Raw genomic sequence first — 26,653 nt, 5'->3', positions numbered from 1 at the left:
TACCTTACTCGTTTCCTTATTCTTTCATTTCCACTGACACAACGATCAGTTTCGCAGAACACGAGCGCCGGCTAACTAGGGTTTCTGTAAGATTGCGCTGTCATTAAGAAAAAAAAATATATCACAGCATGCCCACGGAGTGCATGATGATGAGTGGGACGAATCATCTATCACTCCGTCTACGCTTCCGTCCACCCGTTCGTTCTTGCTTCCGTGCTTCGGTCTGTGCGACCATCCGTGCGTTCGTCCGTGCATCCGCCCATACGTCCGTCCATCTAGTGAACACTCCAAGTACCACCATCTCGCATCTTTTCATCATATATTCATCATCGAAAGCACTGTCATCTTGCGGACATTCCAAGGACTAAACGAGAGGTGGTACGGCCGGACTAGAGGAGCGGCATGCGCGCACTCTCTTACCACCTGCGCTTCGTGTCTAGTTGCCACCTTTCACCACCGCTATAGTTCATGGCACTGCGGCCCTACCCTCGCTAAGCCTTGCTAAAACCAAGGAGGTTACGCCCAACGAGTTTAACGTGGCAACGTTTTCTGGTCAGATAGTGGTTAAAGTGCGTCTTACCATTACTAGTTTTTTTTTTAGTAGGCATCGAATTCGAGGCAACTTTTATTTAGAATGAGTCACCGATACTCGTCTCTGTAGGTTATTTAATCAGGAACAACTATCTTTTTTATTTACGGTTAACATGCACGGGTTTTCTTCTCAATTCAGAAGAGTGCGCGCGTGCTGCTCCTCAAGTCCGGCCATGGAGCTGGCTACCTACTACTACTGCGACGACTGCTACTGCTACTACATACATTGTGGACGCACGATCCACGGCTTAAGGAACTTCGCCCCTAAAACATCTAGCGGGCAGTTTTTCTCGGCAATGAAGGGAAAGCTATATAGAGTTACGGCGTGAATGTAGCGCGAAAAAGACACGGACACGAAAGTGCACGTCACAAAAAAAGCTGCAGGGCGGGAGCTTCGGCGCATGTACTACTACGCGAAGTAGACCACTATATATATATTTTTTTTCACCAATAATGTAAGGAATCCCGTATGTCAGTTGGAATGTTATTGTTTGTTCTTCATGAATGTATACTACCTGCAATGTGCCCTCTGTAATGACTCCAACATTGGAGTCGACAGTATTGCAAATAAATAAATAAATAAATAAATAAATAAATAAATAAATAAATAAATGTCGTGCGTTTCGCTCCGCTCTGGAAAGTGATGGCTGTGCGCGATCAGCATTTCATATCGACGCAGACGTCACTTGGCGTTCAAGGTATACACGTGAAAGTCACGACTTTCTCACGCGTTCAAAAACGCGAAGTCACGACGAATGAATGAAAACGAATACAGATATCTTACTGGTGTGAGCTGCGTCCCATGTCGAAGCTACATGCGAAAAATGAAGGCAGTAATTTTCATATCTCACGTCGAAAATAAGGATACAATCGTAGGACTACGTTCATTAGCGGTTACATAAGCGCGATTTCGCTGCGTAGCCTAGTGGTGGTGGTGGTGGTGAAAAACGATCATTTATGGAAGTTATGTACAATGAAGGACCGCCTCGTACAAAAACTAGGTGGGCCCCCCCTTACGGGATCCCATTGGTGTCGGCCGCGGCCCTGGCTCGCTCAACTAAGACCCGTTAGGCCGTCAGGTCAAAGCAGCCGAGCAGGGCTGCCTCCCAGTCCTTCCGGGAAAGGTTGAGTATATAGTGAGGGGGTTTTTTTTTGCATTCCCACACCCACAGAATGTAGAAAATATATAAGTAATTTTCCTCACAGTGTGAACACTTCCCCATGAAAGCGGGGTGGAAGTGTTTTAGAATTGCCGGGCCCAACAGAGTTTTGGTGTAAAGGCGAAGGAGGATTCAATCCTCCGCCTTCGTGAGGCTCTTACAGAGTTTTGGAAAGATGTGACGGCCAGAGTGATAATATTTTAGGATTTCCTTAAAGGTGTAAACAAGATTTGTTTCGAGGTACGAATCGGTACGGGATGAGGATGGTGCCCGGAGGGTAAGCACGCAGGCTGTGGCATCGGCCACCTCATTAGCGTCGAGGCCCGCGTGAGCCGGAGCCCATACGATCCTTCGGTGCGCGGGGGCACCATGGTAGGTAGTCGCTGTTTCGCAGAAATTCGTAGGCCAAGAACGGAACGTAGCCCTCTGCAGTGTTGCGGCAGGCAGCCCTTGAGTCGGTGATAATGACCCTCGAGTCCTGATCTGCGGCGGTTAGCGCGATGGAGATCTCCTCCGCGTGCGTGATGTTTATGTGCACGGAAGGTGAGTACATTTACTGGGTTGTTTTCGGTGGACGACCACAGCCGTTTACCAACCTCCATGGTGCGGGCAGGAGGCGTCCACATAGAAAACTTCGAATTTGTGACCATAGTGGCGTCAACCACTGTGGTCGTCTCGGGTCCTGTTGGCTGGAAAAGGGCGCACATGCAGAGAGTATTTCCGAATTTCAGGAATGTGTACGCGCTCTTCCGTACGTATTGTATGATGGATCTGTAGTCGGGCAAGGAGGCGATGACCCGATGGTGTCTGGGACAGTCTGGTATATTGGTTTGTCAAATGCGCCTCTCGCAACTCCTTGAAGGTGTTTTCCATTCCCAGGCCCAGAAGGCACTGGTTGGAGGTGTTCACCCGAAGGTCGAGGGCGCGCTTGAACATTTTGCGGAGAATGACTTCGAGTGCATTCTCGTCGAACTTGCGTGTCTATAGGTGGAGGTATGCAGCCGAGTAGAGGACTCAGCTGGTTACGAATGCATGTGCCAGCCGCAAGGAATCTTTGCATCGTAACTCCCCGCGCTTATTAAAAACCCGGAGGACCATCCGGCCCACCTGGTCCCCCACCTTACGCAATTTCGCCATTGTTGTATCTGCTCTGCGACTTTCCGTAGCCTTCGCTGCTTTACCAAGAAAAGTTTTCACGACTATAGTTCATTACATATATTAGACGTTCACCTGTCTTATGTCTCGTAGCCGCTATAGCCCATGTTTTCGTCAACAAAGTCAGCAATTCGCCTCATGGAAATATAAAAGGCAATATATGGCCCCTATTATTTTAAAGGGTCGCTGCGTCCTGATAAACAGCACTATTCGCATCCCGTTTGTGGGCGAAGAAGCAAAGGAAAGATAGAGAGAAATATAAAGTAATGACAAGATTAACCAGAGGAAGATGTCTGGTTGGCTACCGCATACGAGGAAGGAAAGCGCGGGAGAATGAATGAGAAAATGGTCTGTAACATTGTAAAGTGAAGCAGCCCTATTGAGGAGGTGGGCCAAATCTTGTACCACTGTGACATTACAGTGTGTATTTTTCTTTTCTTCTTTAGCAACATGTCCTCTTTGTGCAATATTGTTCTTGAGCGCGAGAGCAAACTGTCCTCACAGGTGAATGCGAAACGTCACCCTACACTGTGAATGACCCCCCCCCCTTGTTTGTTCGTATAGCCTTACCTCTAATAAAGTTTAATCATCTCAATGTTATGAATGTACTGTCTTTGTTGTACAATTTTTGCATTGTACGTCACTGCATACGCTATAAGTTCTTTTCGCTGTATATAACAGCTTGCATTGTACATACGCATTGATCACCATTGTCCATTTTTCTGCGTGCACATAAGCTGTGGAAGATATATCCGGAAATGAAATTCTCTTAAACCATTCACGTTGTGCATCGTTCTGGGCAGTGTGCGCCTTCGCTGCATATTCGGGAATAAACGTGTGACGCCCAAGGGACGGCTTTCAGCTCTCTCACAGTAGAGTACCGAGTACTCTAAATCGTTAAACACGTTTTCCAAACAAAGTGTGCAGCCTGAGAAGTCCCCGGGATGGCTTAATGCTCTTCCATAGTTGAGTACCAAGTACTAGAAATCGTTAAACACTTTTAAATGCGAAGAATTTCTTAGCGAACTTCGGTGACTTTGAGCGTATCTGTCTGTCTGTCTGTCTGTCTGTCTGTCTGTCTGTCTGTCTGTCTGTCTGTCTGTCTGTCTGTCTGTCTGTCTGTCTGTCTGTCTGTCTGTCTGTCTGTCTGTCTGTCTGTCTGTCTGTCTGTCTGTCTGTCTGTCTGTCTATCTATCTATCTATCTATCTATCTATCTATCTATCTATCTATCTATCTATCTATCTATCTATCTATCTATCTATCTATCTATCTATCTATCTATCTATCTATCTATCTATCTATCTATCTGTCTGTCTGTCTGTCTGTCTGTCTGTCTGTCTGTCTGTCTGTCTGTCTGTCTGTCTGTCTGTCTGTCTGTCTGTCTGTCTGTCTGTCTGTCTGTCTGTCTGTCTGTCTGTCTGTCCAATTACGTCTAGGTGCTCTCGTGGCCCCCTTATTTACTTGGGGTGAACCAAAATTAGCATGAGGGGGTAAGGTAGTTTGACGAATACGACGCGCTTGTCAAGACGCGCTTGTCAAGACATGTTATGTCACAATCCCGTCACATACGTCGTCAAACACTTTCCCCCAGCCAGTGGCACATACCTACGGGCGGGTATGTGCCACTGGTATGCAGGCATGTGCCACAGGTGATTAACACTTGGTATCTACCCAGGGACGACGTGAACACACATGGTCAATTTTAACGCACGAGTGCTGATAAATACCCGACACCGGTAGCACCGAACCGACGAGTCCCACCTGGAATCGGACCCAAGCATTCTGGGTGCCAATGAAGCATTTCACCACAGAGCTACGCTAGGTTTCGGAACTCCCTTTTCAATCTTCGTCTAAAGTTAATAGTGGTTGCAGTGCCGCCTGTCCAATTTTATAAACATTTCATATGTACTGTTTTGATACAGCCGTCACATCGGGTTAACGTCAGATGTGGTTAGTTGCCATGCGCTGAAGTTGATTTATGTAGCATTGTCCGGGGCCAGCATCTTCGCGAGCATCAGCGCTTCATATCAGCCTCTGGTGTTGCTAATGCGCATGTTCCAGTTGAAATTGTTGTGCAAGGGCAAACAACTGGTTATATAAACATCTGCAACTCTTCAACATATGTCTCTGCGTGCAACATTTGTAGATATATTTAGCGTCGTTTCTAACGTGTCGCTCAATAAAAAAAAATTCAGCATTGTCACCTTTCTTCCGCATACTTTGCATAACGTGAATTCCCAGGTACGTGGGATCTGCCGAATTTTTTCTAAACACATACACAAAGTGGCCTTATCGTTGTGTATGCTTCAACAAGGAACGCATCCCTTGATGATCGTACACACGACTTAATTTTTGCCGACACAGCCTGAACAAGTGTGAGGCCCACGGGTCGACTTTATGCTCTCCCACTATAGCGGAGTACAAAGTACTCTAAATCGTTAACCACTTTTTCTAAACACTCTTTCATCATAGCCTTCATCGCGGACAGCTTTCTGATAGTAGAGTACATCGTACACTAAATCGTCGAACATTTGTTCCAACACAGTTCTACAGCCGTGACCCACCCGGACTCCAACGCGAGCCTCTACGATGTAGACGCTGCGGTTTCTTAGGAAAACCGTTCACGTTGTAAGAGTTCACTGAATAAGGAAGGAAGAAAAATAGAAGGAAAAGAACGGCAGAGAGGTTAACCAGCTTATAGGCAGCCGGTTTTCTACCCTGCGTATGGGAGGGTGATGGGGGAGATGAAAAATAGAGAGCAGAGAGGGAAGAGAGATAAACACGGCACATTCGGCAGCACACGCACGCACACTCATAGTCCAGTATTGTCTTTCGCGGTGTGTGACATTGCTGTTACAACCACTGGTTTAAGTCCGCTTCACGTAGTAATTTCAACAGAGCTTTTGTCGCCTTCTTTTGCAATGTCTCCTCTCGGGCACTTGACAGAATAGTGTCCACAGATATTTCGCTGTTGTCGACGCGCGCAAGAATGGACGCCAGTGACTGTCTCTGGATGTCATACAACGGACAGTCGCACAGGATGTGGCCACCCTTCTTCATCGCTTAAGGCTAGGAGTGGCATTTACAAAATCGTATTCCTTTGTCATAGGAATGGCCGATAACGCTCTCTGCGATGCCTGCCATTGCGAAGAGACGCTTCACTGAATATGTTCGCGTGTTGCCTTTGGAACGTGATGTGAAGACTTCATGCACGAAAACTATTCGAGCGCTGCAGCAGGTTCGTCTTGTCGTTAGCAGTAAGAACTGCGCTTGAAATGCATGTGCAGGCGCGCGCAAGACCCAGAGGATGCAGCCATACTGTTGCCATACTTTATCTTTTCGATATTGTTTTATTGTCTGAGCGGTGCCTGGTGCACGTTATCATTAGAATCGGCCAGCCATGGAGAGTTGATGATAACAATAAAAGAACACTAATTGGTAGGAACAATCTTTAAATTATCGAGGCCAATGTGTGAGTACCTGAGTTCAACATTCCCATTTGCTTGTGCGGGCGTGAGTGAATCAGCTGCGCCGCAACGCCGCGGCGGGGTCATTGACCTCCCGTTTTTAAGCCACTCACCCAGAAATTGCAAGCTCTTTCTCTATTCAGAAAAATAGCGCTTACGTCGATTGATTGATATGTGGGGTTTAACGTCCCAAAACCAATATATGATTATGAGAGACATCGTAGTGGAGCACTCCGGAAATTTCAACCACCTGCGGTTCTTTAACGTGCACCCAATAGGGCGGGCTTACGTTAGAGGTCAGATTGATGAGTCTCTGAGACACCGATTCGCCCGAGCTCTAGAGTAGTGCTCGCGAGGCGCATAACTTTCGGGGCTCTTTTCTGAAATTAGACTAGCTTATTGTGCACTAAACAGCAAACCTTCATAATCTGTGGAGCCGTCGAAGTCACACACCTTATTCCTGGCATGTGCACCTCAGCCGCTGCATTTCACCGAATACGTAAGGAAACGGAGAGCTCAAGTACAGTACTCAAGTATATAAACTGGGCATCAATTTTTTTTTTCTGTACAACGACTGTTGCGCGCTATTGTTTGAGATAACAACGTCATGTCACGATGAACCTGGTCTGCAAAGATCATTTTGGCTCTGAACGACGCGTTCGAGTCGGAATTTACGCCGATATGATCCGGTGGGCAGATGAGATTAAGAAGTTTGCGGGTATAAATTGGCAGCAGCAAGCACAGGACCGGGTTAACTGGCGGAACATGGGAGAGGCCTTTGTCCTGCAGTTGACGTAGTTAGGCTGATGATTATGATGATGATGATGTTGTTGTTGTTGTTGTTGTTGTTGTTGATGATGATGATGATGATGATGATCCGGACTGGATACATTCATTTACAGGCCCTCGTGGATACTGCAGGCCTCTATCCAGGCTCGGTGCAAACGCGAAAGACGTACTTCGCTGCTCTATGTAGACTTTCATTTGTCGGATAACAATCATGCTAAAGTTCGCTTGCACGCTGCTAATTGAAGGAAAAAGGAAGTGAGAAATAAACGAGTGTATTTCTGCGTCACACAGGCTACGTCCAATCTGTGCCCACAGGCACGCCTAGTACGCGCAGGTTCAATGCGTGAGGTTCGAATAACGTGAGAATAATGTTTTAGTAGCACCATCGACGCTGCAGTCACGGGAAAGAAGAGGTGCGCGTTGACAGCGGAGTTCAAAAAATTCTTCGCATATTATCTCCCGCGGTCTTGCGAAAATGGTGCTATGCCCTGACCGTGCTGGCAATACTTATTTTTCTATAATAAAAAAGAAGCGGGAATGTGTGGTTGAGAAATTGAGAAGTGCAGAGGCTAGAAACATCTCGTTTCTGTTCAAACTTTTCGTCGACTCAGTTGCAGCTGCACTCATCAAGCCTCGTTAATTTACACAAGTTATAATAGTACGCAAGTTCGACTATATTTTTCCTTGCCTTCCATACCATATATATACTGTCCGAAGGTCGTTGACGAAGCACACGAGCGCTAAACCACATATTACCAATTTATGTTATATTACAAATCGCCGATCTGTGATACTGTTGTGTAAGTTATTGTTGGTTTAGTTACATATCATACTTCTTATTATTCGTTTTTCATGCGACTTGCATAGCCTTCAGTGAAAAGTGACATTCGTCCCCTACTGATGATTGCCTTGACTGCTGACCCAAGGGCCACGTGATCAAATCACTGAAGCTGTGGCGTCGTTTTCGATGGAGGCAAAAGCGTTTGAGTCTGTTTACTTATATTTAGGTGTACGTTAAGGAATCGCGGGTGCTCGAAATGTCTGGAGCCCTGTTGTTTCTCATCACCATATCGTGATTTTTGTGCGTGAAAACCCAGCAGTTATTTTGTGAAGGCCAATGCCACAAGCAACAGTACATCATGAAGGTGATGATGATGATGAAAGTTTATATCGAATATTATGCACGACTCTTGCAGAATGTCGAAATGCAGACACAGCCAAGCCCACAAAGTGTACGCGGGCACTTCGTGGATGGAAATTACGCGAACACATTCTCGAATACTTTTATTATTCTGGCACTGACGTGGATTGGGAAACCCCCGTCCAGCATCGCGTCGCATAATTCCTCGACCTTTGTGTAGAATAAATAGGGGGCAGTGGAGAGGAGGTTTAATGTATGTGCGATAGCAGAAGGGGAGCTGCTTCGACTTCTCGGAAAGTGGATCGATTGAAGCCAACCGTGCACGCGCGGATCGGTTTCTCTGCATGCTCGCGCTGCTGGCACAATGGCTCGAAGCGTTGACATCGATGAGTTGGACAGTACCAGAATGAACTTTAGCGTTAGTTTCTGTGAGATCTGCAGATGCAAGGCAATTCAGCCAGCACATCGATGCTTTGAAGTCTCTCCGGTTTTACCTAAACATCCTTCGTCTCGCTTGGAACAAGTCGATCACTGAACATAATTTTAGGGGCGATGCTCCTCTCAGTCTAACCTTGTCAAGCGTCATGCGTAACCGCGAGAAGACACGAGAAATAAAATGGGCAACATCTCCCGAAGAGTATTATAGACGGCGCTGTCTCATTAAAGTACATACGAATTTTAGTTGGGTGAGGATATTCTAGATTGCACTGCATCGCTACTCTCCATTGGCTGCTGCGCGGGCTGTGCCTAGTTACGCAGCGAACGAGTGCCTCTCTTTTAGTCTCCTGGATAGCCGCCGTACGTGGCGGATCGTTGGTGGAGCCTGGACAAGGCAGAGCGGCGGAAGCGTTGAAGACGCTGGCGCTCACCTTCCTTGGCTCGCGTCTCGTCGGTGTTACCCGCATGCCGTCTGCATTCTCGAACGCGACCGGACGCATGGACGCATGCGCGGACAGACAGGCACACAGACGGATGGAGAGATGGACGCTTAGAACCACTTATCATCATCCACTCCGCAGATATACTGTGCTTTTTTGTGCTCGTCTGAGTTCTTTTATGTACACTTTCTATTAGCGCATAGTCAATAATAAACGATCAGGACCCAGTCATCACTTTACAAATGAATTTTCATCAAGGTAGAAAGTAAAAAGCAGTCTGCTTGGTTGTTTCATCGATTGTTTCAGCCAGTGCAGTTGCATCTGGCAATAGCTTCTTTAAGATAGATAGATAGATAGATAGATAGATAGATAGATAGATAGATAGATAGATAGATAGATAGATAGATAGTGAGTGAGTGGCCAGAACTCTTATACAGCAGCACGACTCGCGCCCCTTTGAGAACATTGTGTACCGCACGTGCACGATAACAACATGCATATGGTGTGTGCTCCCCTAACCGTGATACCGGCAACGTCTGATTTTCGCCAAGTATTTAACTTTTTTTTTCTTTTCCTGTCGACAGAGATCTGCTGCATGTGCAGAAGCGTATGCAACGTTCCGTCGTCGCGTTCCTCCCTCGCATTGCGTGAGCCAGACACAACGCGCGAGCGTACAGCATTTCATTTTTTTCTCTCTCTCTCTCTCCTTCGCTCTCTCGTGACAGTCGACTGTCGCAGTGTGACCTCCCCCTGGGTTGCCGGCGGTTTCGCTTCTTTCCGCAGCGAGCGGAAAAACACGCGCACGACGACGTCGTTGCCGCCACTCCCCGTGGCCTGCTTCCGAGGCCTCTGTTTGCGCACCGCATCACCGCGGCGCTGTTACACGGCTCGTTCACACGCGCCCACCCGAAAGACGCGTCGCGAAGAGCGCTGCGGGAATGCCTTTCAGCACTGCTCGTTGAAATAGCTGGTAACAGAGCGTACACTCTAAGAAAAAAAAGGGGTGTCCTTTGACTCTCCATTTATACACACGTGAGATTATGATGTATCAGTATCATGTGTAGAGGGTCAAACTGACTATCAATTTCCTTGCTTTACTTTAGAGAGTCGATGCATGTGACACTAAAAAGAGTTATTTATACATCCCGTGCCTCTTACAAAAAGTCGGTGTGATTCACCAAAGAGAGTGCTGCAGATGTGACTCTCACATGTATAAAAAGCAAAGTACACCCCCTCTCATTTTTTTTTCGTTTTTAGGGTGAACAGTAGTGCTCGATTGGACTTGCAACATGGGAACGCGCTGTCTCACAACCTATAGGATAGAGCCCACGGTATTTCCGCTATTCCTTATTTCCACAAACTATGTTCTTTTGCTTGGGGACAAATCCAAATGAGAAAATATTATTTAGTTGTGGAAATAAAGACTAGTGGAAGCAAGAGCGATCTTTGAACTCGTGAGAACACGCGAACAATGTGCTGCAAATCATAATGAGTGCCCCGCCGCGGTGGTCTAGTGGCTAAGGTACTCGGCTGCTGACCCGCAGGTCGCGGGTTCGAATCCCGGCTGCGGCGGCTGCATTTTCGATGGAGGCGGAAATGTGTTAGGCCCGTGTGCTCAGATTTGGGTGCACGTTAAAGAACCCCAGGTGGTCGAAATTTCCGGAGCCCTCCACTACGGCGTCTCTCATAATCATATGGTGGTTTTGGGACGTTAAACCCCACATATCAATCAAATCATAATGAGCATGAGTGCGCATTTTTGTTCTGATCATTCTTTTGACTCTAGGCCAAAGGATCGTTAAAGTTCACCTCAAACGCTTCTGCTTTCGCTGAAGAAGCAAGTCAGGGTAAAAAAAAAAAACTAGGAAAAACTAAACAGAATTCTTAGGCTGTCCAAGAAACCCTTGAAAAATGAAATGCATCCGTGACTTATTTATGAACTTATTCAAACACTTTACACTGATGGTGGAAAGTAGTCGGGTTACCATGACGGCCTTGCTAACAAGTCCGACATTTGAGCAGCGTTCAAAAGGTCCTCGTTGCAGATTTATTCCACAACCGGCCTTTGTGCACATGGAATTCTTTCTAGCACTATCGTATGACGTTTGAATGAATTGTAAAAAACAGTGAAAGTATATTTCCCTACATACATTGTTTACTTTGTTTCCCGGGATCACTCAGAACGTTTTTTACGATATGTACGCTGTCCGCATAGGGTGAATAACTTCACCTAGGTTATTACAACTGTTCATACTGAACTGTCTTCCTTTAAACCTTAATAAACAACATCTATGTAGAAGACTAGAAAGTTGCTTTATTGCAGCTCGAATTTTTCCCTGCTACCAAATTAGCTTAATCAAGAGAGATCCGAGTCACACTCACAAGTAAATGGGATGTATCAAGAAAAACACTCGATGAAGAAACTAGTAGGTTATGAAGCCCTACATACTTCCGGCCTGACTCCGAATATGGCGAGCTGTCATAAATAAAACCCCGTACGATAACGAAATGGTGATACACCGACCTCCTTAGTAATTGCGGGGATTTATTCGCGTGGGAAGAATATAACATTCGTGCAACCAAATTAATATTGCGGAGAAGCCAGTGACACACTTCGTCAACGCCTTTATCGTGAGAAATACAGTGAACAGAAGTAAAAAAAAATAATAATCGTGCACTACTGCGTGATAGAATGGGCAGGCCCCTACAATAGAGCTTTCTCTTCATTATTCTAAATTTCAGTGCACAAAACATCCGAAGGCTGTCATCTCGCTTCTGTTGAACAGAAATTCCCTAAATTGGTCGTGGGAGGCGCGGCTCGCGGAACTGGAAATGGGCAGCCAACTGGCGCCCCTTGACCGGGCCCGGCGAGCCGCTGTATATCCAGTGTGGCTCTGGAAGAGGGGAACCACTTACCATAACGATACGAACTAGCCTGAATATGAATAAATGTTTCTTCTCTGCCCAGAATGCTTGCCTTTTCGAACATATGCCTTTGTAGTACAGATAATTGTAATACGCGTATAGGGTCTTGGACCTTAACCTCCAAATTTTATTCGTCGCTCGCTTTCAGCGCTGGCGCACCAAACGCACCCATGGAGCGTCGAGTTGGCATAACGAGGAACGGCGACACGCGAACTAAGACCACGTAATAAAGCGGTATAAAGAAAGGTTGCCGAAGTCGACAACGGCATTCCACAAAAGGCACTAACCCCTCGAACCCGCACAGTTACACCGAAACGGTACTTAGGGTGGCTCAATTGCGAGACGTCCTCGTGCGGTTGTTTAGTGAAGATTTCGCGCGACGCCATGGCACACAGCATCGACGAACGTTCGCTCGCATTTTCTATGACAGATGCTGCACGAAAGCTCCGCAGACTTGCTCGCCAGCAAACCACATCGCAATGGAATCAGCCACACTTCAAGCATGCCCGACTGTGCTCGCTTGACCCTACGCTAAGTCTTCAAGTCCCGTCGAGGCTTCGCCGAGCAGACCAGACCCTGTTATGTAGGCTGTGGTTGGGCGTTGCGTTTACCAACGCCTACGCTTTCCGCATTGGGATGGCCGACACCGCAGCCTGTGGCCACTGTGGCAAGGAGGAAACCATTCAACATATTCTTTGTGACTGCCTAGAGTATAGTAAACAACGACTATGCCTTCGCAAGGAACTGAACAAATTATATGATCAACCTCTGTCGGAGCAGGAAATTCTGCAGTATCGTCAGGATGCGCCTTCACAGAAGAGGGCCCTGAAAGCGCTACTACACTTTTTGCGATTGACCGGCCTTACTGAACGGTTGTAGCTAGGACGCCCTTCCTATATGTGTTTTCGTTTTTTTTATGAGTGCGCGTGCGTTTTTTTTTCCCTCTATCTAACCCCTCTTTCTTGCCCCTACTTCCCCGCCCCCAGCGCTGGGTAGCAAACCAGATGCCAATATCTGGTTAACCTCCCGGCCTTTCCTTTCTCTCTCTCTCTCTCTCTCTCACTCGCACTAAGCTGCGACCTTTACGCAACCTCGAGGCGCGTCAATATAAAAGGAGGGGCTTGACCTGTCGATCGGGGCGTTAGCGGCCGGAATTAGAACACCTGCCTGGAGCCGAAGGGAGTTAACCTCGTTTCGCAAAGTAAGCCGAGCGATCGAGGACCGCGGGTTCGCTGGAACGTGAAACCCTCGGGACTAAATTCAAAGCGAGGCTCTTTGTTCCCGGCAAAATGGTGCGTGCTGTTGAGAGCCGGGTGTTGAGTATAACGAGCAGCATACCTGTGCAGTAATAGTGCGACGAGCACATACGCCCACTAATTGGTGCTCTGTGTTATCGTGAATCTTATAAAAGGGTAATGAATGGCGCACAGTGGGAGGTTGGGAATGCGTCATGAAATTATCAGTTTAGCAGACTACTCATTAAGCTCAGCTTGAGTTGAAGTTAATGTCGGGGTGTCGCAACAGCGCATAGTTAGGGTTTACTGAGATCTCGCACGAACTAGACCACAACAGCCAGAAGTAGGTGTAAACGCTAGCCAGCACCATTTAGCTATATTTAACCGACATTATACAACAATATTCGAGGTAAGCCACCGGTTGACCAATGTAACCAACAGTAGCTGATATCAGCCATCGTTTAAACACTACAAGTCAGTGCTAACTATATAACTGGTTGATTTCACGATGGTTGGTTTCACTGAAATATATTCATCAAAAGCCTTTTTTTTAAGACCAGTCACTGTATAATATATCCATTAAAAAAAAGTAAACTCTTTCGGGAAAACACGCCCTTCAAGCACGCACAAAGAAAGAAAGAAAAATAAGGGCATAACTGCAACCTCGTCTTCTATTTCACTGCACACACACACACACACACAGAGAGAGAGAGAGAGAGAGAGATAAAGATGCAAGGAAAGGCAGGGAGGTTAACCAGACTCACTACACAGAAAGGCTCGACTAACCTATAAGAGTGGACAGCCATGAAGCGCATGTTTCTCAAATCTGTCCATACTGTGAACAAGAGGAGTTGGCAACGAAAAGTGCGGATTTCTCTTTAGCATACCGAAACACGTGACAGGGCGCAAGGGCTGAACAATGAACGTCAAACATTGAAATTAGAATGAAAGTAAATCGATCAGTGCGGCAGCGTTTTTTGGGTCGCGGACGGAGTTTTCATATTGGTACAGAGCCAGCAAGCAAACAATCATCGCAAAAGAAGCGTAAGAGAAGGTGCTCGGCTTTCGCAATGAAGCCCCAAAGAAGCTAAAATTTAACGATTTCTCCCATTCACGAAAATATCTATATAATAAAGAAATGTCACTCAAACACGAGAGAAACATTTAAACAATCACTTAAGTTATATTGCACAGCGTAAATATGCGCTATATACTAAGAACGAAAGCACATATTTACTGGTTAACATTGCATACTGTCTCCTTTCGTTTATATGTACGCTTTCCGGTTACTTGCCGATTCTCCCAACGCACATTAGACTTCAACACTCAGCAACTTAAAGTAATCAACAAAAGCGCGTTTGGTGAACGTAATTAATGATTATCACTAAAACAACGGTATTTGCTGAAATAGCGCAGATAAGCTCAAAATACACGAGAAGCAACTGGAAAATTCTACTAGCGACTCTGCGACAAAAGACACCCAAATCCGCTCATTATAAGCTGGACAGGCATGTCTGGTCGCGCGTCCGGTATTCGGAGCCTGGCAGTCGCGGATACGTTCGCCTATCGCCAGAACGCACTAATGGAAATACGGAAGTTTGTCACCGAGCACTCGCTAGTTCCTGGAGGAACCGTAGGGACATTGTAACGCGGATTGTGGAGAAATCACGTCGCAATACAACGACGCAGAAACCATCTCTTAGATTCTAGATTCTATACTCAAGCGGCGACACCTTCAGAATAAAGGGAAAACGGACGATTGACCAACTGCGTTCTTCGTCGCAGCGCGTGTCGGAACGACGACTGATGTCGACAAGGCACACGAGAAAGAAATAAGTCGCCAAAAGCGACCTGATTACAAAGCTGCGCCTCAATAAAATGAATCATTATGAACTACACACTTCTGTTCATTTCCTGAGCTAATCAAGTGGATTTCAAGACATAATATTCTCTGTCGCGGTCCGTTGACCAGATACCTTCTCCGAAAGGAATTGACGCTTCAAATTGCACAGTCAGGTGACTTCTTTCTTTCTTTCTTTCTTTCTCTCTTTCTTTCTTTCTTTCTTTCTTTCTTTCTTTCTTTATTTATTTATTTATTTCTTTCTTTCTGTCACTCTCTCAAAAGAGGCCAGTTTTCTCTCGTGCGTCTTGTCCTTTTTCTTTGTTTCCCTTTTCATGGACATGCAGTACGCGCAATATTTACTACGTTTATTAACTGCCCATACTAACCTGCGGCCATATTTGACAGCATTTATATTGGTAGCTATAGCGTTAACATTATCGAGAGAAAAAAATGGAGCTCTTTTTCAGTGCCCACTGTTTCTGTGCTCTTCTTGCAGCGGGGCACTAATTTCTTATCAGTACAGGCAGCACGTGGAAAAAGCCACAAAGCGGTGGTCCAGTGGCCACAAAGGTACTCGGCTGCTAACCCGCAGGTCGCGGGATCGAATCCGGGCTGCGGCGGCTGCTTTTCCGATGGAGGCGGAATTGCTGTAGGCCCGTGTGCTCAGATTTGGGTGCACATTAAACCCCTGGTAGTCGAAATTTCCGAATCCCTTCACTACGGCGTCTCATAGTCATATGGTGGTTTTAGGACGTTAAACGGCACATATAAATCAATCAATCAATCAAGCACCTCTGCTGCTTCGGATCCCGTCACGGTTCTTTTCGGGGAGATGGTCCATAATTTTTTATGAGGAGCCGTCACTACATGACACACCGTGACGACATTAGATGCGGCAAGCGATGACCTACAGGTAATTTGCCACGCCATGGTCGCGTCATAACTGCTTCACAAATTTGTCGACTTTGTGTCGACGTGATGCTACGATAAGATAGCGTCATGATGTGAAGTTAACGTTATGATAGGCCGTGGCTACACGATACACCGTGACTACAGAAGACGCCTACAAGCTTAGAACCTCAGGTGCTTTGCATCGTGTATCTTGAACGGCGTGAACAAAGATACGGGATGGTCACAAAAGTTGAACCAAATAGTAAATTCCAGTCGTCAATAAAACGCATTAGTGAGTGTACAGTAAGGTGTCATGGTTAAGCCGTTCTGACGTCTCGTCGGTAACTCTGGCACGAAATGAGTGGGTCTCGGCAATGTATGTATGCCTTCCTTCGGGTCATGGACTAATTAAAAATGCGCTTACATATCTCGCATTGCGCACAAGTACGATCCCTCGAAACATCACGATCAGTTTTCGCACAGTTTTCCCGTTTCCACGTGGCAGCGCCTGCCCTACAAGGCTGTAGTGTACGCTCACAACAGATACTCGATCACGCGAGCGCAATTAACAAAGTTCGGGTAGCACAACGTGCGCGCGTGACTATATATAACGACAATTAATGCATTTGTCAGGCACATGTCTGACAGCGAGTCCATTTATTTCAGCGCAGACGGGTTATATGAGCAGCTGGAGAGACAAACCGAAACCGGTCAGCTATCGATCTGAGGTAAGACGAACAAACCAATCGGTCGCTCCTAACTATGCATCACAACGCGAGATCGGAGAACCCGATTTCCAGCACGAACCGGCGAAGCCTATCCTTGCCCTCTCTGTTTACCACGGGAACTGGGCACCTTTACAGAGATAAGTGGATGAAAGGGGGCGCTGTGTTCGCTCCGGTTGTTGCTGGTACCTACGCGTCGCCAAGGATCGTAGTTGTTGCTGGCTCTGCACGGCTCGGCTCGTCCCGTTCGCATGGCAAAAACTTTCCGCGCCCAGATGGTGCCCACTCTGCATCCGACTCGTTTGGCAATCGTCCGGGATAACAAGGATTAATTACATGCTCGCCTGGCGTCGCTGCCCCAACGGTCAACAATTACGCTGGCCTGCGGCGGTTCGCAATGCGAATTCGCCGCAGCGCGCAGGCTGCGTTTTCCGAGAATCACGCGCGAACTGCGTGCAGGCCCCGAGGTGAAAATGTGAGAGCGGATATCTCGTTGCGACGTCGTTTGATTTCTCTCATTACTCTCTGCGTGAGACCAGAGGCGGCGAGCAATACGCGGCGATGTTCTCTCGCGCACCGCCTGTTACGCTTTCTCCGCCCCATTCTTTTCTAGCGGTCATTTGCGAAAACTGTCGGCATTGCCGGAATATAATGCAACGCACAACTCGGGACAGCTTTTGCTTCCAGTCTTCGTCGAATGAACTATACACGGATTGGCTATACAGAGTTGAAGCAAATTGCAACATACTCGCAGCAAGCCTCTTCATGAAAGTTCATTAGGACTATTGTTTTTTTATATCCGTTGTGTGCTGAGCCATCGCAAAGATGAATATTTGTTTTTTTATTTGCTTGCGTTTCTAGCATTAGGCATGGCAGAGAGAGAGACCTGCTGTCACTTTTATGCGATATATTTTATATTTTCACTCGTTTCTTATGTGCTTTAGCTATCACGTGTGCTCAGATTTGGGTGCACGTTAAAGAACCCCAGGTGGTCGAAATTTCCGGAGCCCTCCACTACGGCGTCTCTCATAATCATATGTGGTTTTGGGACGTTAAACCCCACAAATCAATCAATTATGCTGTTTAACTATCGCACCAAAACGTGCACCTACTGAAGATGCAGCATAATTTTTAGGCGAAAACTATCACGCGCTGTAAGATCACTTCCCATTACAGTCGCTGTCATCTTTCAAATACTTATTATCGCTATGCGTGACAGGGATCTGTTGCCGGGCAGAGATATCTAACACGCTGTCGCTACCCGTAACAGCCTCTGCGCACCTATCGCCAATGTCGCTGCTTATCGGCATGCTACGGGTTGCGATGAGTGTCATGCTATTCTTGCCCGCGACAGCGGTTTCGTCCTTATCGTAATTATCACTCTTCCTAACGCTGATCTGCTATGAGTGGCGATACCTGTTTTTACGGATGACAGAAAGGAAGAACATCCACCACATGAATGTTTGAAAGAAAAAAGACAATTCTGCTTCCATAGTGAGACGTAGTTTATTTTGAGACGCACATTATAAAATTTTACTTGGTCGGTGTTCTCTCTTTCTTTCATTATATGTTTCGTCCGACCATACCGGTCGCCTACCGATTTCAACCTTTATGTAGGTTCTTCCGTATGTTTGTACGTGAGCGTGTACATCTGCAGACGCAAAAAAAAAAAACCTGAACTTCGGTAAAAAAAGGCGATAGAGTCTGGTCACGAATGAACAATTCGTGACTTATGGGTGCTGTGCTTGGCTGTTTGTATTGTGCGACAAAAAGAGTGGGCTGATTCTTTTAAATGTACTGTCTTATTTACAAACCTTTCGCTAAAAAGAAATGCATCATTAGCAAACTCTAACGAAAATGTCGCGTGAACCGAGCTTTGCCACACAATATTTAGGGGATTTCTTTTTCAATCCTTTAAAAAGCACTGGTGAGCGGTCAGGAGACTATCAAAGTGTGCGTGGTTGAGCTACCCGCGATGACATCGAACGTCAAGCAAGAACCGAGGAAAAACAACATAAAGAAGGTACCTACACTCTGTGGCTACTTCCTCAAGATCATTTCTTGTGTGTTTAGAAAAAGTGGTTAACGATTCAGAGTGCTCGGTACTCTATATGGGAGAACATAGAGCCGTCCCATGGGCCTCAACTTGATGGGGCTCTGGCCTAAGCAGACATGTCACACGGCGCGAACCTGATGGTGCGGTAAATGGGCTCGTGGTTTGTGTCTCTTCGCGCAGGCTCATACTGATTTCCACCCGCAAATTTCGCAGCTTTTGTTGCTTCGCAAGTAAACTTCTTTTTTTTTTTTGAAGCGGTATTCAATTCAAGAAACCTTTCTGTATAGCGAACAGATTGCGACCGCAGTCGTCTACATTGGAACGCATTTTATTTTCGTCGTATTGATGCATATTTGCATGATGTCCTTTTTATCCAGCAATACGAAGTTAACGAACTCATATTGGCGATGGACATCAAAGCTTAACAAACTTTAGGCTCAGTATAAAGAGCCTACCCCTTCCCCCCCCCCCCCCCCTACCTCTAAAAAAATATTGCTGCTGGCTACCGGCTTAATCGCAGCCCGGCATCAGCACTTTGATTCTGCACATCTACAGTCGCTGACGCGTTGATGAGAGGCCTCGGTGAACACCATTGCTCGTTTACTTTCCTCATCGACAGCGGCGGACACTAACGAAACGTGGCATCTGATCTCTTTTCGTTTTCAGCGGCCTTCGCTTCCCATCACGTTATAGCAAAAACATAGTATAAGCGTCAGCTGTGGCGCGCAAGAGTGCTGATAGAGCACGGCGTCAGGACGAACGAAGCGGCTCGGTTGTTACGAAAAGCGACACCTCGATTGTGCAATGGCCTTGTGCTGTTCTTGCGGACTTCGTTACACTGTGGCCACACTACCGCGTTACTGGGGCAGGCAGACAAAGCAACGCGTTGCTGAAAATGGATACACAGTGATCGGGTGCTTCGGCTGTCAGGTGACCGAAACTGTGCACGTCAAACCCGCGCGGCGCCACCAGCGCCACCCCTGACGACAGGAGCGATTTCTCCGGTGCGCTGCAGTGAAGCAAGGTGCGCAGGTAGCCATAGGCTGCGCGCGCCGCTCAGCTCGGGTTGGAGCGTAACCGCGCTTGTGTTCGCGCTGGTCAGGACACTACAGCACAAACGTGTCCGGGATTCCCGTAAGTAAGAAAAAAAATCGTCACGAAACACTGTTCACAGACGCGGAGATCAACTTGTCGCCGGCATTCGGATGGTGTAGTTATTTTTCTAGAATAATCTCCGCTGCAATGTTTTCATTCGCGCCGTCACAGAACACCTAGCGCCGTCCCAGCAACGACGGTGCGTTTCTCTGAAGCAGCGATCAATTCGATGGCTGGAAAACACCGCGCGTACCAAATGAATGGCAGAAGTTAGCTTGTGGGCTGATTTAAAACAAGGAGAGCTTGTGACCGCGCAGGTGAAGCGGATGCGAGAGATCCAAATACAGATAAAAAGATAGCTTTACTCACTGATGTTGAGTGGAGGCATTTTGACGAAGTTTCGGTCTTCTGCTTGCCTCGAGTCCTGGAAATCCCCTCGGTCGCCCTCAGAAACGGCGCGGCGACGGCGCACCGGCCCGCTACAAGTAGGCCCGCCAATGTTTCTCCTCAACACCAACCGCGGAGCCAGCCAGCGCGCCGGCCGCCCGGCCCGGCGCCCCGGCCCAAGCGGCGGTGGTGGCGGCGAAGAGGGTGGCTCCGCCGTGGCTCTGCCCAACCCGCGGCTGGGCGCGCACTCATCGGGCAGTGTCTTTCGAGCAACGGCTGGCGGCTCACGCGCAGCGAGCGAACGGCGACGGCTGCCAACACACACGGGCGCGCGCCACGCAAATCACTCCGGCGAGACGCGTCAGCTGAGTGGAAGAGGCCACGGCACAAAACGCCGCGACGCGCTCGCGCGCCCGCACAAGCAACGCGCAGGTCGCTACGCAATGTCCGACGCCGGCGGAGCGACACTGCTGGGAGCGAGGTCCCACTCCACCACGGTACCCTCCCCGATTGCAGCGGCGGCGGATGCGAATGAAAGCGCTGGAGGGCCAGGCTGGGCTTAGCCAGCTGCTTGGGGTGCCGGGGGACTTCATGCGCAGTCGTCGTGGAGAGGAGGTAATGCGGGGCCAATAGTCATAATAAAAACGTGCGCCATCGTCATGGTTGCAGCCACGCCGCCGCTGTCAGCGAGGAAGAAGAGGATGGGAAAAAATTAGAGAGAGAGGGTAGAGGCTCCCAAAGTATGGGTGCTGCAGGGGGGGGGGGAGACTTCCGGCGCCGGTTCGGAGGAAGTCCTCCTCCGCCCGTGCCCAGCCCGTGTCGGTGGCAGACCGCGGAACGCACCTCGCCACCGATTCCTTCCGCTGGCCGCGCATGCGCGGTCTGTGCACCGGCGTCAGTGACGTAACTCTTTGTTGAGATGACGTAAGACTTTTATGAAAGATGGACTGATAGGTGTTAGCTGTCCCTATCGTGATCGTGATTAAGAATGTGAGACATTTTAAAAGGGCAGGTCGGGAAGCGTGATCCGTCTTAGGCGATCAATGCCTACTGCTGGCTGTTGTTGCCGTGCGCTGGTTATTGGTCCAACAATGATTCATCCTCCGGCCGCCTTGTCATCTTCGCTCCACGACAACATAGGGTCAATGGGTTAGGCGCTGGCATTCAGCCAATTCGATCCATCTTTTTTGTTCCGGGGCTTTAACTGCAGTAATTTATGCGCAACTTTTCGTTGCTTTCTTCTTCTTTCCCAAGAGGCGATTTTCTTCGAAGATGCCTTGTTGCATCATCTCCTACATCTATTAGTGTGCTGATGCTTTCGCGAATGATCAATCAAGTTTTAAGTTGGCCTGTGGACGGGTAAACGAAAATTGTGGAACTCACGCAGACTCACTCAAAAAATACATGATGCACTTTGGACTCACTCGGGTTCATAGACTAACCAAACTTTTTTGTGAGCCGGACTCACTTAGACTCAGACTTACGAAAATTTTCTCTCGTCCGACTCACTCGGACTCAAACTCATCGAAATATGAGTCAGCCGGACTCACTCAGACTAACGGCACCATCTGAGTCTGAGTGAGTCGGCTCACGAATCCGTTAGCCTAGAAGTAGATTTTCCGACCATGGTGTAAATGCTGTTTAACGTGAATGTTTCACGTATTCGGTGCCCCTCTTGGCACCTTTTCATGAGGTACCTTCGAATACAAGTTATGAAGGGTTGTTATCAAGTCAGAAGATTTTTCTTTTAGAAATATGACTCCCATGAGATATATTTATCCAGAACTTCCAAAGCAGAGTTGGCTAGGGGGAGGGGGTCAAGGCACGTAATTCTCGCGTCTGATCAGTAAACATTTAGGTGAGTGTATAAAACGCTTTGTAATACTTGTGAGTAGACGTGAGTGTAAACCTGGATACAGGTAAGGCTGATAGTAATTCTGAAGAGAAGTAGATAGAACAATAGGTCGGCAAAATAATGTTGAATTCACTCAGACTCACTCAAGAAATACATCTTGCGCTTTGGGCTTACTCGGACTCACACTCGCGAAAATTTTCTACAGCCGGACTCACTCGTACTTAGTCCTGTCATTGCATAGCGTCCATTGAAGCCGTCTGCTGACATGGACTCGCCTTTCAAGAATTGAATGTGCACGGACTTCGAAGGAACAATGCAATGCTGAGAACGGCAAGAACGCGTACTCACTCCTATTGCTTGCTTTCGTTGTCCCAAAATCTAATAAAAGCTTACAGAATTACTCCTAGCGATATCTCACAAGGTCTTGAATTAACGTGCGCTGATTGTATTCATAGATTACAGCTGAAAAAAAAAAGAACCAAACCTTCACTGACATGATTCGCTGCCACACGCGTAACGAAAACACGTACCAGCACCGTGGAGGACTCCAGCTCTAGACTTTTTAAATATGTTCTAAGACATGTGTTACATTGTTGCTCATCACCGATTTAAAAACTGTCAACAGGTGAATTTCAGGCACTTGAAATAAATAAATATATAAATGTGATAAATAAATAGATATCTGCAATTAATGACCAAGCCCGCCTCGAGCCCACTCTGTAACCATCATTTTCGTTGGCTCATTCGCCTCACAAATTATAGTTATTGAAATTATAGAGCTTGGGGTCGATAACGGTTACTGCGGTAGGGAAGGAAAAGAAGAACTTAAACGGCAGAGACTTCTGTATTGCCTAGATTCATGCCCCCATTTCTATTCCATTAGCACAGCGAATTGACGACCTCCGTGAGGCATTCGGCTGCTCAAAGCGAATTGCCTCCTCGGTCCTATTTCGTAAGCCTTGGGCGTATGATTTACGCGTGACGTGCAGTGCGAAAGAATAAATTGAACCTGCTTTATTTTGTCCATTTTAATCCTCTCAGCACTTATGTACTCAAAAAAAGAAGATCCCGTGGGTGGGACAGAAGAAAGAGACATAGATTTTTTCTTTCTGTATGATCTCGCCGCAGTTGATAAAACTGTCTGCGTCGGCAGCCTTGGGCGAAGTGTATCCGAGTGAAGCGCTTCGTCCTTTGACTAACGGGAAGCTTTATGAACGTATGAAGGAGGTGTGATACCGAGAAATCGGTATTGGCATTCTCGTTGCTCTTTGACAGGCCGCATATTTACCTACCAAATGAAAAAAAATCAACGTATATCTATAACGCCTACTTTCACAGCGCATGTTAGGTCCCTCGCAACTGCACGAACAGTTACGTAGTCAACAGGATACTATCATCGCCATCATTATTACGAACTGCCTTTACCCTTAAAGTTTTCTAAAATTAACTCGAGAGGACTCAGGCGCTGTGATCAGCCAGCACAGGAATTATTGGTACCTTCGTGCTTGCGGGCTTCAAACGCATTTGTGGGTTTTTGTTTTGATTGAAATAGAAGAACGAACCGTTGTGGACTTTGTAAGTCAATTACTATTGGCAAACCTAAACAAGATCAAGGTGGTGAAGCGTAACGGCTGAATTCATGCCCAATGAAGCCAAATGGAGCCGAAAGAACAATGATTAGACTATCCACCATTCCCATGCATGCTATTCGAAGCGCCACGAGTTGTATAGTTCCCTTGGACACTAGCGCCCGAATCCCCTACAGTGTATATAGGAAACTGTATTCCTTTACCTATACAGAGATAAAGAGGTGAAAGCTGCCGCGGCCACCCGTACCGAGCACAAGTGACAGCTAGCGAACCGGGTTAATTGGTTGACATCGCCGTGACCCTGAAAGTGTTGCTAATACTATGAACATATCGTAACTCGGCGAGAAGCTCGCTAATCGGAAGGCCCTACTCGATAACTTAGCAGGTATGCGCCATAGCAATTAGCCAAACACCATTACTCACCGTTGGTATAGGCTAAAACCAAATACATTTAAAGTGAATCAATAAATTAAATAAATATGCGCATGCTGCACTTCTAGACCATGCATATCGAGGTGGAGATGATTTTAACGACCATACGGTAAAATGAAGTATTATATGTAAATGTGTTGCACTTAATAATGTAGTATATTAAATGTACGTTAATTATGAACGAATACATAAATAATTTAGTAAGATGCAACAACGAAGCTTTCCTGCGAACACTTGATATTATTCTTGACGACGCGTTTGTCTCAAGAAAAAAATCCGGCACACATAAGCCACATGAACATCAACGTCTTTTTTTCACGCTGGCACAGAGTTGGCACCGCTATGCTCCTGGATCAGATAAATAAATAAATAAATAAATAAATAAATAAATAAATAAATAAATAAATAATCCTTGGGCTACACAGTATGGCCAGTCATCCACCTTCAGAGAGTGTAATAACTCCTACCTTTGTTTCTTGCTTTCTTTCTTATTCTCTTTCTTTTTTTCCTTCATTTTTTTCTTTTCTTTTCTTTCTTTCATTCTTTCTTTCTTCCTTCCTTCCTTTCTTTTTTTCTTTTACTGTCATGAAACGTTACGTGAGGCACAATATCCTATACTTTTTGCTTGTAAATACCTCTCACATGCGACAAACTCTTAGGTCAGTCTACGTCAGCTGTAACGTGTCTGCATTCGGCATCAGCTACGGCGCTAAATTAGCTGTGGAGGCCGCTTGGAGGGAAGCGCTTACTATACGGCGCTTCTTCGGCGGAGAAGTATGTAGGTCGCATCCATAACTTACCAAACTTGTGCCGCGGACAGCGACGTTCGTCGGTTGCAGCCGCTAAGAAGGATTCACGTTGCCTATGCGTGGGAAACTGGTAGCCCGGTCCAAGCGCGGAAATGTCGCACGGCACCCACACTTTCCTCTGTGGGTTCATATGAAAGGTCACCTTTTCCGTATGTATATTTCGTGAGACAACACGAATTATAGCCTCGTGCGTCAAAAAAAAATATTGCGTCATTAACGTTACGCGACGTTAGTCACCGTAGTGGAAGAATATAATTAGACCTTGCATATTGCCAGGTCATCAATGAACAAATAGGTCACTGACAAATGCGAATAATCGCTCGCTACGCTCGCATGAAAGCCGGATGCGCGACCAACTTTGGATCTTATCAGCAGGACGTCAATACGACCCCATGTACGATCGAAATAGGATATAGTGGAAGTGTGGGAATGACGTCAACAGGGTGGCGTGAGCAACGTGCTTCCTACTTAAAGAAACCTTCAAAGCTTTTCACTTTGATTGTTGCCTCTTCGCTGTAGCAGCGACGAAATAATAATAAACAGTTTTGGGGTAATAACGTCCCTAAACTATGATATGTTTATTAGGGATGCTGTAGTGGAGGTCTCCGGAAATTCAAACCACGTGGGGTTCGTTAGCGTTCCCTTAAATCGAAGCACATGGGCCTCAAGGATGTCCGCCTAAATCGAAAATGCAGCCGCCGTGGCCGGGATTTCATTCCGCGACTTGCTGGTCACCACTCGAGGCTCGAGCACAGTAGCGGTTAAACCACCGTGGTGATTTAGTGGTGGCAGAAACGGAATTTTTTTTACATGTGTGTCTTCACGATGCGGCAAAATTCGCCTCGCGATTGAAAAACAGACCTTTAGGCGCGCATGTAGGAAGTCTTCTGCAGTGGACGGTATAAGAGAGGGTGGAATAGATAAGGTCAAGCTAACCCTGAAACGAGGAATACAATACGTGGGATAACTATGCGCGGGAAGAGGTAGCGAGATAAAATGAAAAAAAAAAATCGTGAATGAAAAGAGAATGAGTGAGATGAGTACGCAAGGAGTAAACCACGCTCACGACACAGTGGTACCAGGCGACGTTCTTAGGGAATGTTTTGCAATACTGTAGACCTGTGGATTGTGATAGCAAACGTGTCGCCTTCTACCGAGAGCTACTTTGTAACTAAGGTCCTAGAGCATTTTGTTCTGATATTGACAGCAGGCCCGCGAGGTAGTGGTGGTTGTAGTGGCAATGAAGAAAATAATAATAATAATAATAATAATAATAATAATAATAATAATAATAATAATAATAATAATAATAATAATAATAATAATAATAATAATAATAATAATAAAGTCATAGCTATGCCGCAAAGACGAAGCAACGAACGCGATAGCAACAAATTGGAAGGTCACATGCAGAATGGCAATCAGATCGAAACGTGCCCCACGTTTCTCACGCACAAAGAACGCACGGAACGTGCTCATAGGTATAGATTAACGCATTAAGCTTCTCAGTTGTTACTTCGCTGTGTCTGAAAAGCGTGCCCTTTTCGCAAACAGAGGCTGTGCAATGATTGCAGTGACCTTTGTGCGCCCGGTAACTACAAAAGAATCGTTCCGACGAACGTCTAAGGC

The 26,653-nt window shown here is 46.7% G+C and overlaps 1 protein-coding gene and 1 long non-coding RNA gene across 4 annotated transcripts in view; one reads left to right on the top strand and one right to left on the bottom strand.

Annotated features, from left to right (window-relative positions):
- Positions 1-26,653, bottom strand: part of LOC119172118 (uncharacterized) — a 144,844-nt gene that overhangs the window by 105,447 nt on the left and 12,744 nt on the right. The window contains exon 1 of one of the 3 annotated variants that reach the window (XM_037423115.2): positions 20,322-20,846. The exons of 1 other annotated variant lie outside the window; for it this stretch is intronic. In XM_037423115.2, the coding sequence (XP_037279012.2) occupies positions 20,322-20,340 (19 nt within the window). In that variant the 5' untranslated portion in view covers positions 20,341-20,846. Of the gene's footprint in view, positions 1-20,321; positions 20,847-26,653 lie in introns of those variants that run through there. One more of the 3 variants, XM_075892959.1, reaches the window with a different exon arrangement.
- The window catches only part of LOC142814308 (uncharacterized), a 71,447-nt gene that overhangs the window by 40,893 nt on the left and 3,901 nt on the right, over positions 1-26,653 (top strand). The window lies entirely within an intron of this gene.

Source organism: Rhipicephalus microplus, chromosome 4, assembly GCF_043290135.1.
Source record: "Rhipicephalus microplus isolate Deutch F79 chromosome 4, USDA_Rmic, whole genome shotgun sequence".
NCBI lineage: Eukaryota > Metazoa > Arthropoda > Arachnida > Ixodida > Ixodidae > Rhipicephalus > Rhipicephalus microplus.
The sequence above is the reverse complement of the archived record's forward strand: the minus strand, read 5'-3'. Positions and strand labels throughout refer to the sequence as shown.